The following is a 14,417-nucleotide window of genomic DNA, read 5'->3' as shown; positions in this document are numbered from 1 at the left end:
TGTTTTGTATGTCATAATGTTTTAACTAATGAGAGCACTAAAATTTACTTGCTATTTTTTATTAGAGTCTCTCTATGTCTTTTCTTCCTTCTCTGACTATTATATGTTGAAAAGTTGGATCAGATACTTATTTAAGACTGTTCCCTTTGCTCTGCTTTATTACTGTCCCACCTGAAATAACAGCAATTACCACGCAGATCAACGAGTGAAGGAACTGACAAGAGCAAAGAAACCATAGTGGAGAGGAGGGGAAAAGAGATGGTGAAAGAAAAGAGAGAGAGAGAGAGAGAGAGAGAGAGAGAGAGAGAGAGAGAGAGAGAGAGAGAGAGAGAGAGAGAGAGAGAGAGAGAGAGAGAGAGAGAGAGAGAGAGAGAGAGAGAGAGAGAGAGAGAGAGAGAGAGAGAGAGAGAGAGAGAGAGAGAGAGAGAGAGAGAGAGAGAGAGAGAGAGAGAGAGGTCATGGGAAGGGTAAAATAAAAGAGAAAGTAGTAAAACGGTGTGTGTTAGTGTTGTCATGATGCCTCCCTGCAGGCCTGGACACAATCCCACAGCTGTGCCTCTCTCTGACTGACTCAAAACACACACACACACACACACACAGAATATTTACAGTCTCCACCAAGCTGACCTCCCAATGAACCCAGAGAGGAGACTCCTCACAGGCCATGCACTATACCCATCCTGGCCCGCCCCCTCATAAACATACACACACACTCACACACACTCATAAAACATGGACTGGCAAGGACGGTACAGAGAGGCAGCACACACAACAAACAGCAACATAACTCTCCCAGCACGCTCACACCCCTTAAACTTGCCGGTGACATGACAAAATACACAAGAGGCTAACCGCAGATGTGTGTGTCTGTGTGTGTGTGTGTGTGTGCACAGCTGAGTGGGATTCTACCTCCGTTGTCTGTCCTCTTTAGGGCTCCATCTTTGTGGGGACACAGCTCACATCTCTGTGGGTAAAGAGCAAACGGTCGGTGAGGAACGTCAGGTCAACATGATCTACTTACAGTGAGGTCAACACAAAGGTATGACAAATATGCCAACATGTGAGAAACACTGACAAGTGGTGGTGACTTGGGCTCAAGGCCAGAAACTCTTCAGGAAAACACCTTCACTCATCTAAGGTTGTTTCTTTCTGTGTGTGTGTGTGTGTGTGTGTGTGTGTGTGTGTGTGTGTGTTTGTTTGTATGTATCAGCAAACACAGGCCCTCCAGCGCTTGTTTATGCTGCTCTCAGTCTGGCTGTCCCACTCACCCACGTGTGTGTAATCTGTAAACCTACATGAACACAAAGAGATTTATATTTCTGATTTCTTTCGTTCTTTACCCAACACTATTTATCTGTTCCATGTCAAACTTCACATCTCACCAACAAGAAAGTTAGAGTGTTTCTACTCCACATTCATATCTTAAAATGCATCTTTCTGTTTTCAAATATCCTTACATCAGTGTTTCTCCTATAAGTGTACAGGCCTAGCAGCCCACCAGGCCATCAAATACCTTTCTTTTAATGCCATAAATAACCAATAGACAAATATCCATTCATTCGGAAATCAACAGCGCTCAACAGCCTCTGTACAGCGCTATAATAAAACATGAGTCAACCTCTGTATCATTACCTGGGAAAGTCTTGGTAGTGTAGCTTCTGTAAGGAGTAGGGCAGTGTGTAATGTGTGTGCGTAGCTAGTGTAAAAGAGCGAGCAGCTGAAAAATGTTGATAAATGTGAGTACAGCAGAAGAAAAAAAAAAAGAGTAGTAAGTTGTCAGTCAGCGTACATACAAACTACAGTGTGCCAGTTAATAAATGCTGCTGTTTGTGTAGACCAAGAAACGTCTCATCTGTTGTATCCCAAACTGGAGTGAAGGGAGTTAACCATGATGTTAGCGATAATGGGTAAGTCTAACCTGACCAGGCTCACTAAAAGGATGATGTTTAAGGTGGACCACTTATTTTCAGTTTAGTGTGAATCCTTAGGGAAACACTGTTTATACTATTACTGTAACTATGTTATTGACTTTACAGTTCTCTTAAATACTGCCATTCACTTTTTGTTACTCTTCACAATCTGTCTTTCGAACCATAGAGATGACAAACTTTCATTTACTTCTTAATCTCAAAGACGCTCCAACATCAGTTTTAAATATGCCTCTGTAACAAAAAAAACTCAAACAACACAGAGTCATTGGAGACAAACTCCATAGGTTAATGTGATTAAGATTAGATCTGCAACTAATGATTGTTTTCAGTTTTCCTTATCTGCAGATTATTCTCTCGATTAATTTATCAATCATTTTGCCTCGTAAATGTCAGAATATAGAGGAATGCCTGTTATGGACCATGGTGACATCTTCAAATATATTTTCTGTCTGATCAACAGTCCAAACTCCAAAGTTATTCAGTTTGCAATCATGCATGACAGAAAAGCATCAAATCCTCTTATTTGAGAAGGCACAATCTGCAAATCTTCAGCAACAAACAAAAAACCCTCAAACAATTACTCAAATATCAAAATAGCTGCATATCTATTTTCTGTCAAGTTATTGTTGCAGCTCTAATTCAGACCACTGAATTCGGGTAAAGCAATGATAGTGTTATTTGGCAGATTGATAAAAATAAGGATCAATCCCCTCTTCCATTGTAATAACATTATGCAAGTAAAATGTTGTACTTTATAACATATTTCTTCGAAAAGGCTCTATCAGGCTCAGAAATGCACCATCTTCACTAGTTAAAAGTCATCTTTGTGCATAATGTAACTCTTTGCCAGTTCATTCACATACATAAATAGCAGCTCCTTTAAACACTTTTGTATGTGTATATTTCTTAGGGCTGGTACGATCCATGATCAAATTGTATATTGGCGATTGGAGGATTGCCAGGCAATTTGCTGTTTATCAAGGCAATTTTGAAAAAAAAAAAAAAAAAACACAAAAAAAACGCTCTACTGTGCATTTAGAGATATTTCTAGAGGAAATACATGACTGTTAGACAATCCACTTTCTCTCTTCTCTTCTCTTCTCTCAGCGCAAGGTACACTGCCAGCCAGCCCTGTACTGACAGTAACAGGGCGCATCTCTTTGATCCGAACCGACACAGCCCGTTTGCTCATGCCTCGGGGGCGTTCAATAAATATTGTTTTAATGTGTAACTATTGAAATGTTCACACAAGGGCTTTCATAAATTCCTACAGTGTTGCAGGTTAAAAGTTAATGACAGCGACTTGAAGTGAGGAGCGCAGCGCAGTCACTCACTTTTGCATGCATGTGATACAAAACATTAAAAATAATGTCACTATAACAAAAACCAAAAAACATGCCAAGGACACGTGCCCCCCCCCTGCCAATTTAATCGTGTATTGGCAATCTAGAGTAATGACAATCTACAATTTGAAATTTAGAGGCAATCGCACAGCCCTAGTATTTGTCTTATATATTTTTTAAAGGAACATCTCACCCAACATCTGATTCAGTCTGTTGCACAGCCTGCCTGGCTGGACAAACAAGTTTGTACACACATTCCTTCACAGTGAAAGAAACTTGGCCGTTTAATACTTTACTCAGATTCAATGTAAAGATTTTCCACTCAGTGCCTTAACGTGTACTTAATGTACACATTAAAGCATTGATTTTCTACCCTAAAATAACTCAACTGTCACAAAAACAAGAAAGCTGGTTTCCTTCATCAGGTTAAGAGGTTAGAAAAAAGTGATCCAGCTTCAGCACTGCAGGAGAAGTGTTGCCCCGTGTGCACACACACACATAAATACAGCAAGAAGGCAGGTCAAACCAAACACCTGTATCAACAGCTACATCAAGTTAATCTTGCGCTGACAAAATCTAGACAGGTCTTTATGAGTTTGCTGAGGTCATATTAAGTTGAAACTCAGCAAGCCATACCATCTTGTAGCTCCACAGAGGGGATACATAAAATATGGACGTTTCTTTGCCCAATTCCACTCCTAAGTGACATGATTAACATGTCTGTGCAGAGCAGGTCAGCCCACAGGTCCTGCAGCAATTGCTTGAAATTCAGGGCTTTCCCAAGCTACATTCCTGCATGGACAGTCACATTTTACTGTGCTGTTATGGTGGAAAATGGATAGCGTAATGTTTACCACACACACAACTGGTGTTTACCATTTACCATTAATTATCCTCATTCAAACAGCTGTTACAATAATCTTCCATAGAGCTTTTCAATCAGGATTAAAAGATAATTTGGTGAAATGTGATGGTAACGGGTAGAAAAGACAGATTGTGGACAGACATGCTCTGGGCAAAGGACAGCAGGAGATGGCACATGTTACAGAAAATCCTGCAGGTGTGGGCAGCTGCTCCACAAAAAGTGACAGGCGGGACAGCAGACTCCTAACATGAATCTTGTAGTTACAGTTTCTTTGATACTGAAGCTTCTGCAAAGCTGCATAGATATTTAGAATGAGAAATTAACTGACTTAGTATGGTATTTTTTTATATCATAGCAAACAGTTTGATTGGCAGAAGTGGCTCTTCAGATAATGTCTTCAACAACTATTGTATTATTTGGAGAGAACTAATTTGTTCAAAGTCCTTTTACCATCACACTGATGATACAACACCATTTTCTTGGCATACATTAAAATAACAGTGCTGTTTAAAAGCACGGGGTCCATCATCTTTGGCAGACCGCCTGTCCCAGACTTGTTATTCCAGAGTTTACTCATAAATGTTGAATGGATGGACTGTGTGACTCACCACACGGGCTGCTCTCTCCTGAGATTCACACTTTCTGCAGAACCATGGACCAGTGGGCACCTGCACGATTCCATAGCAGGCTGCAGAGAGAGGGAGGGGCAATGGAAGAGGGTAATAAAGCAGGGTCAGTCACTGCAACCACAACAAAAGGCTGCATTTTATTCAGTGTCCGAAATTAACTTTTTGACTCACCTGCCAAGTGGACTGGAAAAATCTACCAGCCAAGCGTATTTTTTACCAGCTAAAATAATAAATTGCCCTCTTATGTCACAAAATCCGTTTCAGTACATTTCATTGAGACAATAAGGTATTATGTTGAATACAAACTTAAAGAAGAGACCAAAGTAAAAGTTCCATGAAATAGCCCAATAAACATTAATTATCAAAGCACGCAAGTACAGTCCATTCAGTATTTTACATTTAATCAATGTGCTACAATCTTGTACAAAGACATTTTGTTTTTGGTATAAAAAAAGATATCAAAATGCCAAAATAAGCAACAACTGCTGATCCAGACTTTCATTTTGCCAATCTGTATAATAACAGAAAACACAAAGACAGTGTTGTATCTTAGAGGTGAATCAAGAAAGTTAGCCAACAAAAACAAATGTCTACAATGATTGAAGTTCTCCATCACTATGAAGGATTTCTGTTATTTTGCCTGAGAGAAAGAGAGAGGCAGAGAAAAACACATAGTGTGCATGTCTATATTGTATATGGACAAAAATGAGTAACATCCTCTGAACCTCCATTGTGCCAGATATTTGATTACATGACTATTTTCTTACAAACATTTACCCATCTTTGTGGCAGACAACCTTCTGAGATTTACTCACCAAACAGAAAACCACCCCATGTTTGGCACTTGGTGGATGTTAATTTCAGATCCTGGCACAGAATCATTCACACAGTGACAATAAAACCTTGCTGACACCAAACTGACTACACCTGATAACATCTTTACAAACATCACTTTCTCTACTCCCCACTACTCTTTACACATGCCAGAAGACAAACTTGTTACTGAACCTGTTTGGATGCAGTGTTAAAATCTGATTATTGACCACACTGCTGTTGTTTGTGATTTTTGATCACTCTAAAACCACAAAACATAGTTTACTATACTGCAGGACAGCCACAAAACACTGGTGATTCATTGTTAATACCAACAAACAGGGTTTCTCATACATGCATTCATTTATTCGTGGTGGCCCGCCACATATTGATTTTTTATTTTTGGAATGATGTTACACACTCCAGTACAGTGGGCGGTGACATACACATTTAATGTTGGTTTGTAGTCTGCCAGTGAAACAAAACAAGAAGATGATGAGAGGATTCTATAGTTGTTTGTTATTCGTGCAGAGAAGACAGCTGGCTGAATAGATATGGACATCACACATGGTCAATATCATGAACACCTCTGCACAAATTTGTCCAAAACTGATGCATTTAAATTAACTCTGATAAGCAAGTCTATCTATGTTCTTAACATAATCTCGGAGACCCAACTCTTTAAATAAGTTTATAGCACAAGCATGCAGGGCTTAAGCGGACGTCCCGTCAGCCTGGGGAGGACATAAATTTAAATTTGGAATGAAGCTGGGACAAAAGTTTGGGGGTGGGGTGGGGGAGTGTGCAAAAGCCAAATAATTCCAACTCTGGTCAGTCTTTTGCTAGCCTGTGTGTGTGTGTGTGTGTGTGTGTGTGTGTGTGTGTGTGTACAGTAAGTTTAGTTATTAGTTAATTACACCAGCTACCACCACAATTTAAATCTAATTCTGGGATGAATAATAATTGTTTGCATTACATTAATGTTGCCAAGCTTGTTGCACTGTTGAAAAAGAAGCTGTATTTAAATAAAAGCACAATCATTACTGATTTCCCCAACATAGTAATATGGAAAAGGTAAAAAGTAAAATGTTGTCCGCTGCGTTTGAGTGTTTGACAGAGCTGAACAGAGTTTCTTGGTAAGGTCATTTGTGTGTTAAATGCGTTACTTGAATGATAGTAAACCATGCCACCTTTTTGTATGACCTAAATAAGATGAAAACTGTGTTAAAATAGCAGAGGGGGCAGCATTGGTGAGGCATGTTGTTTAAGGTACCGGTGAGACAATGAGATGCATTTAAAGACTTATCTGATTCCAAAACACTGCACAACACTGGGAAGTTATCATGGCAGCAACTATTTTAACTTTAGCCAAGACAATCGCAAGATAAAACTGTAGAAACAGAATTGCTGACAAACTTGATATTACATTTATATGGGAAAAAATAAGGAAATGACAGTGACAATAACAGTAAACAATGAACAGCTGGTGATACAGCGTTACTAGATTTTTTTTAACCCTAAAATATAAAAATCACCATCTGCCTGAAAAATCCAGTCAGGCTCTATTTATAACTAGATTTCACTGATGCTTACAAGACTCAGTTGCTCTACCCTAAATAGCTCACCTCTACACATTTTCAGATTATCTCTGATCTGACCCGAGCCCATAATCCAATGGAATAAACAGCTATAATCCAGATTCCTGGGAACAAAACACTCATAGGTCACCGAGTTCAACTGAGGAAACTGGTAACCAGACTTGCAGTAACAAAAAAGGGAAGAAAAGTACAGAAAACAAGGAAATTGACTTAATTATTATGCACACACTGTAAACCAGATTGACTTTCCTAATAAAGGCCACTATAAAGTGCGCAATTTTTACATAATGCCGTACAAACTGATGCCAAATACAGCATGTGAATGCCTTGCTGTTATTTTAAGTTTGGCTCTAAGACTCAAAGGACTATTAAAACACAGGAGACATGTTTTAATTCAACAGAAATGTGTAAACATATATAAGCTTTGCCCCAGTTGTATACTATTCATTATAACCATGTTTAATGGAAATACTATTAAATGAGGCTGTAATGTACATGTATTTGTGCCAAATAATTCAGTACAGGATGTTTGGTTGTGTGTTTCCTCAGTTCTGTACGCTCTGTGACCCAAACAATTACTGTCAAAATAGTTTAATAATCCATTTATAATCATGTGAGGGACAATCCTGAAGAGATAATTGTTAAGAGTTTATTGTGATTTTAATTTTCATTCAGACTTGTGTACATTTATCTATTTGAGTGTTTTTCATGGTTGTGCTGAAATTTCTTTTCCATATCTGCCTTGATTGTTAACTGAGGTGATTAAAATCAGAGGAAGGTTAAGTTTACAATAAAAGTGTTAAAATTGAATATTCTTTTCCCCTGGTCCTTATTATTATTTTTTTTAAGATTTATTTTTGGGCTTTTTATGCCTTTATTCAGATGGTAGCTGGCAGAGATGCCGACCGGAAACAGGAGAGAGAGAGGGGAATGACCTGCAGCATAGGTCCCTGGCCGGATTCGAACCAGGGATGCTGTGATTCTGTGGCATGCACTCTAACCATGAGGGCGCTCCTCACCTGGTCCTTATTTTAAATAGGTCATTAAAAAAAATCAATAATTATCGATGGACTGATAAGAAACACTTTTATCGTGATAGTTTTCAGCCATATCACCCAGCGCTAGCAGCAACTAAACTGTGTCCAAAATAGTTTGCACTGCAGCAACTAAACTTTGTCAATAATAGTTCCCAGTGCAGCAACTAAACTATGTCAGTAATAGTTCCCAGTGCAGCAACTAAACTATGTCAGTAATAGTTCCCAGTGCAGCAACTAAACTATGTCAGTAATAGTTCCCAGTGCAGCAACTAAACTATGTCAATAATAGTTCCCAGTGCAGCAACTAAACTATGTCAGTAATAGTTCCCAGTGCAGCAACTAAACTATGTCAGTAATAGTTCCCAGTGCAGCAACTAAACTATGTCAGTAATAGTTCCCAGTGCAGCAACTAAACTATGTCAATAATAGTTCCCAGTGCAGCAACTAAACTATGTCAGTAATAGTTCCCAGTGCAGCAACTAAACTATGTCAGTAATAGTTCCCAGTGCAGCAACTAAACTTTGTCAATAATAGTTCCCAGTGCAGCAACTAAACTATGTCAGTAATAGTTCCCAGTGCAGCAACTAAACTATGTCAGTAATAGTTCCCAGTGCAGCAACTAAACTATGTCAGTAATAGTTCCCAGTGCAGCAACTAAACTATGTCAGTAATAGTTCCCAGTGCAGCACAACTAAAGTTTGTCAATAAAAGCTTCCACTAGGGATGGGCATTTGAAAACATTTCCTTGATCTATCATCAGGAAAATTAACAATCAATTAGAAATTAATCATTTTTTTATCTTAAAAATGCCTTCATATACAAAATACATGTTTCTCCTCAATTACATATGTATTTCAATAGCTTATAGTCCAACAATAATCCTCTTAGACAAAGCAGTTAAAGTTCAACAAAAAAATATACATGGTGTTAGTAATAGGTTCCACTGCAGAAATTAATCTGTGTCAGTAATAGTTTTACCTTCAGCAACTAACCTGTGTCAGTAATAGGTTCCACTGCAGCAACTAACCTGTGTCAGTAATAGGTTCCACTGCAGCAACTAACCTGTGTCAGTAATAGTTTCCACTGGAGCAACTAACCTGTGTCAGTGATAGTTTCCACTGGAGCAACTAACCTGTCAGTAATAGTTTCCACTGGAGCAACTAACCTGTGCCAGTAATAGGTTCCACTGCAGCAACTAACCTGTGTCAGTAATAGTTTCCACTGGAGCAACTAACCTGTGCCAGTAATAGGTTCCACTGCAGCAACTAACCTGTGTCAGTAATAGTTTCCACTGGAGCAACTAACCTGTGTCAGTGATAGTTTCCACTGGAGCAACTAACCTGTCAGTAATAGTTTCCACTGGAGCAACTAACCTGTGTCAGTGATAGTTTCCACTGGAGCAACTAACCTGTCAGTAATAGTTTCCACTGGAGCAACTAACCTGTGTCAGTGATAGTTTCCACTGGAGCAACTAACCTGTCAGTAATAGTTTCCACTGCAGCAACTAACCTGTGTCAGTGATAGTTTCCACTGGAGCAACTAACCTGTCAGTAATAGTTTCCACTGCAGCAACTAACCTGTGTCAGTGATAGTTTCCACTGCAGCAACTAACCTGTGTCAGTAATAGTTTCCACTGCAGCAACTAACCTGTGTCAGTAATAGGTTCCACTGGAGCAACTAACCTGTGTCAGTAATAGTTTCCACTGGAGCAACTAACCTGTCAGTAATAGTTTCGCTTCGACTAACTAAACTTCCAACCGATTAATGTGTGCTGGTAGCATGTGAAGAAATGAGCTAATCATCAGACACAGTTGAACGTTTGTGGTTGAATGTTATGTGGCAGTCATATCTGATTAAAACAGAAGCTGGTAGAAATGTGGTTAAGGGTCACGTGCATGATAACGAGAAAAATGACAACACTACAGCACATCTGAACAAAAACTCTGCTATTCCCAACGAATGAAGCTTTCTCTTACCACCAATACCTCACTACAACAGTTGTGTCAGGTGACTGGATGTTAAACAGTGATTTCACAATCTGATACTTACTGACCTGTTATCCAAAACAGAGCACAGTTAGAATATTTTGTCAGTTTGCAAAGCAAAGCCCTAACTTTATTGAGGACAGACCTTGTCTTAATAGATTACATAAAAAGTTTGATGTAGTACATTTAATATTCACAGTGTCACAAAATACTACAACAACCCTCCTATTTAGTGCTCACACTAGTTAATTCAAAATACACCTAATCTAAAACAAACTGGGGCTCATGACTCACAATGTTTGACAGGCTGAGACTGGTATAATATGATGCAACTTCAGTGTGATAAAATACTAAACGGTATGGCACTACCTAGCTTTAGTTTCAGCAACTTTATACAGACAAATAGAGACACATGGGTCAAATATAACTATTTAAGATTAATCCAGAATACAGTGAAATTTGATTTAATCTGTGTCCTGCCACATATGTGAGTTATACTGTTAGTGAATATGCAGGCATGATCCAGTCAAACAGGCCTATTGAACAGTTCAAACCATGTCACAAATGGTGAAAAACAAAACCATGTTACTGTAAAATTAATCGCTTGATAATCAATTAATCATAAGAGTCTTTGTTTGTTTGTTTGTTTGGTTTTGTTTAAGAAGAAAATGCCCAAATGTGAATATTATCTGGTTTCTGAGAACATCATGTTAGGCTTTTGAAAACAGTGATCAACATCCATCACCATTTTCTGACACTTTCATGGACCAAACAGCTGATGCATCAATCAAGAAAATAATCGACAGATTAATCGATAATGACAATAATCGTCAGTAGCAGCCCTCCTGTAAATACACTGACATGCATATACATGCGCTGAGAGTTGCTGACACGTCAAATTGTTTTCAGCCTCAAACAGTGTTTGCCCACAGGACACATGGCCAGCCGCTTCATTTGTAAACACAGGGCTTCATCATCATCATCATCATCTGGGTGAACTTGAGGTAAGCACTGGCTTGGCGGCACTGCATCAGAGTTACTATACATTCATGTTTGTATAAAATGTGCTTTGCTGCTTGAACTGTGTACATGTTATCTTTTTATTTGTGTGGATATCTAATTATAAAGCTAAGTTACCTTCCATATTCAATACAGTTTGCAATGCTATTAGTTTACATATTTTGACAGTAAGAAAGATACACCTCTTCCTAACTCGCATGACAGATTTTGACAGGGATGGAGAAATTAGCACGACCCTGAGCCAGAAATGTGTGCATAAACAGCAATTCAAACAGGCCAGGTTATGTGCCGGGCTCCCCGAGTGGAGCCTGACCTCAGCCTGGCCTTGCTGAGGGCAGGCAGAGGAGGAGGAGGAGGAGGCTCCATAACCTTGCAACAAGACGACGCTAACTAGCCTGCGAGCTAACCGCTAACTCCAAACACCAGCGCTTACCTTGATGCACGGCGACGTTGCAGCCGTGTCCGTCGCAGTACACCAGCGGGTTTTCTGCCCAGCCTCTCTCGTCTGAGCAAACACAGCAACCCCCAATCATCTCCTTCATGTTATTCGTCGAGAACTCGTCGTCCGCCGCCAGACAACGCTCGCCGGAGACCATCTACGGAGAAAGCGGACATGCGGAGGAATACAGACGAACAGATAACCCGAAACCTTAACTGAAAACGCCCTCAGTTGCCTTCGCTGCAACCCTTTAAGTCGCACACGGTCGAAATGTCATGTTTTAAACGTGTTTAAGTCCCTTTTCGACGCGATATTTGTTCACCAAAACATCCACTTCACTACGCGGCGGTGAGGAGAAGGGGGGGACTTCATAGAGAACAGGAAATGCGTCATGACGCAAGGCGCGTATATGTGCGTGCCCTGTGACAATGTTCCATTTTGGCTCCACATGGCCGAGATGGTTTGAAACCGTTTGAAACTTTGTAACAATGAGACTTCACTTGATTTTACAAGATTCAGTGTCAACACTGTAACAACATGGAGGTAGGCAAAGATGTGACGTCACCCGCTGTACTGAAAGCGACCCACTAAACTGATGTGTGTGTGTGTTGAAAATGTGTTCACAGAAAGCACTGAAACTCTTGATCTGCTGGTTGGACCAGCCAGGACTTATGTAGTATAGACCTATGTACGTGTTAATACATGCAATTTGTTCTCAGTAACTGTTAGTGAACATATAGGTTAAGATTAAAGACATTTTTTGTCACATGCATGGCAACATTGAGAACAGTGAAATTTGGCCTTCTGAAGCTTTAGATCCAATTACAGTATGCAATTAAATTAGAAAGGAGAAGAAGATAGAGAATAATTAAGATATAAACAAACATTATATTGCACATTGGTGGCAGATGTGGCATTGCACTATTGTATAAAATATGTTGTATAACATGATACAGACACTGAAATACTAAAAAGTAATATGTTTGGTTTGATTCAAAAAATAGGTGAATTTGCAGCTAAAAGAGAGTCAGTCAATCGGCGATTTATGTAGTTTTAATTGACAATAGGTTTGATGGTTTTGGAAGTCCTTTTTTCAAATAAAAATGTGTCAATTTGCTGCTTTTCCCTGATTTTATATAATTATAAACTTTGTGCTTTTGGTTCGCTGACTGTTGGTTGGACAAAACAAGACATGTAAATATGTAAACTCAAATGTCAATTTTTCAATATTTTTGGATATTTATTAAAATTAAAATAAAGGTAAGCAGAGTGATCCCTTACTTTATTGGTCTGATATTTTGACTGAATGAGTAATCAAAAAACTGATGGCCAGAATAACTGATGATGAAAATAATCCTCACTTGAAGATAAATTGTGTCCTCAGTCCTACAGAAAATCTTTTTGGTTGAGATGGTTCAACACAGCATACACACTTATTCATGTAAGTTGTAATACATTTTGGACAGATGCTACATTTCCTTTAGCATGGGGGTTTTCTACATTTACAGTTTGTATCCTGTGAAAGTCAACTGGTGCACTGTTGTATCACTTTACTATTAAGCTCAATTAGGCTTCAGTTTTAAATGTGCAATAGAGTATTTTTGTATGATGTAATTTACATGTGTACACATAATCATCTTTAAAAGTCAGGCTTAGGTGTTTTATTGCATTTTACTAAACTCTGTCAAAACAACATGACAACAATAGTTAAATGGGGAAAAAACTTACGTATAACACCCATTATGCTACAATGTCCACTACAGTACAAAGTGCAAAAAATGCAAAGAAGATTTTTTCTTTTTCTTTTTCAGTTTTAAAGACCATTACATTACAGGGTTCTGTGGAATTTTAAGAGATTTTCTTTATAGTAGTTTGTTTTTATTCATATGCATTTGAATAGTTTATATGTGTACGTCCTCTTTGGACTATTAACAGCATCAATTTCAAATAACTGAAATATTGTATGTTTCACATAATGCCATTTCATTGTGATTAGGAATGGTAATAATGAGAAAGGTTGCAGGCCCTTTGAGCATATGAGCGTATTTAGACAAGCTTTTCAAAGTAAGAATAAATATATTTTCTTCTTTCAAAAAATATTAAATGGACTTTGAAAAATCTTATATCAGCCTACATATCAGACCTGTCAATATGCAGTTTTGTTTTGACAGCATCCCCATGCTGTTGCCAAGGATGCTCCAGAACACACACACACACACACAGGCTTTTCCAAGCACTCAGCTGCTGCTTGCATCACCGATTCCTCTGAGCGAGCTCCCGCTCTCGGTTTCCAGAGAAACGTAATGACTTGCCAATAATGCGCAAGAGCACACGAGCGTCCTCCGTGTAATATGGTGAGCGAGAGGTCCCTGGGAGTGCCTGCCCATTGTTTGCTTTAATTTCAAATTGCTCAAATGCTCCAGTCGACACTGGGCACTGCACTAAAAGGGGTTGGGGGGGGCTGGGGGAAAAAGGAAAAAAAAAGTGAATTGTGTGTGGCAGGGGAAAACCTATTAGAGCTGGAGAGAACAAAGGGAGGCAAAGGAGGGGGCAGCGGTTGTGGAGGGGCCCATATAGCTACTGAAACACTGAAAATGGCAAATGATTTTTACAACTTGCACTTGATTAAGTCGAAGTCTGCACGAATCGTGTATAATGTTCCTCAGGTTGTCAGAGGAGAGCTTTCTCTGAGACATAAAATTGCAGCAACACTGTCTGCTCCAAACAACTATTGGGGACCTTAAACTACATATAGCA

General features: G+C 39.1%; 1 protein-coding gene across 1 annotated transcript in view; it reads right to left on the bottom strand.

The window, feature by feature from the left end:
* The window catches only part of mllt10 (MLLT10 histone lysine methyltransferase DOT1L cofactor), a 46,033-nt gene extending 34,023 nt beyond the window's left edge, over nucleotides 1–12,010 (bottom strand). Inside the window, 3 exon segments of the mRNA XM_053342624.1 lie at nucleotides 910–964; nucleotides 4,748–4,827; nucleotides 11,655–12,010. Of these exon segments, the coding sequence (XP_053198599.1) occupies nucleotides 910–964; nucleotides 4,748–4,827; nucleotides 11,655–11,817 (298 nt within the window). The 5' untranslated portion in view covers nucleotides 11,818–12,010.
* Nucleotides 12,011–14,417: the final 2,407 nt, after the last annotated feature.

The sequence above is a fragment of the Scomber japonicus genome, chromosome 21, assembly GCF_027409825.1.
Source record: "Scomber japonicus isolate fScoJap1 chromosome 21, fScoJap1.pri, whole genome shotgun sequence".
Classification (NCBI taxonomy): domain Eukaryota; kingdom Metazoa; phylum Chordata; class Actinopteri; order Scombriformes; family Scombridae; genus Scomber; species Scomber japonicus.
This window is presented reverse-complemented; position numbering and strand designations above follow the sequence as displayed.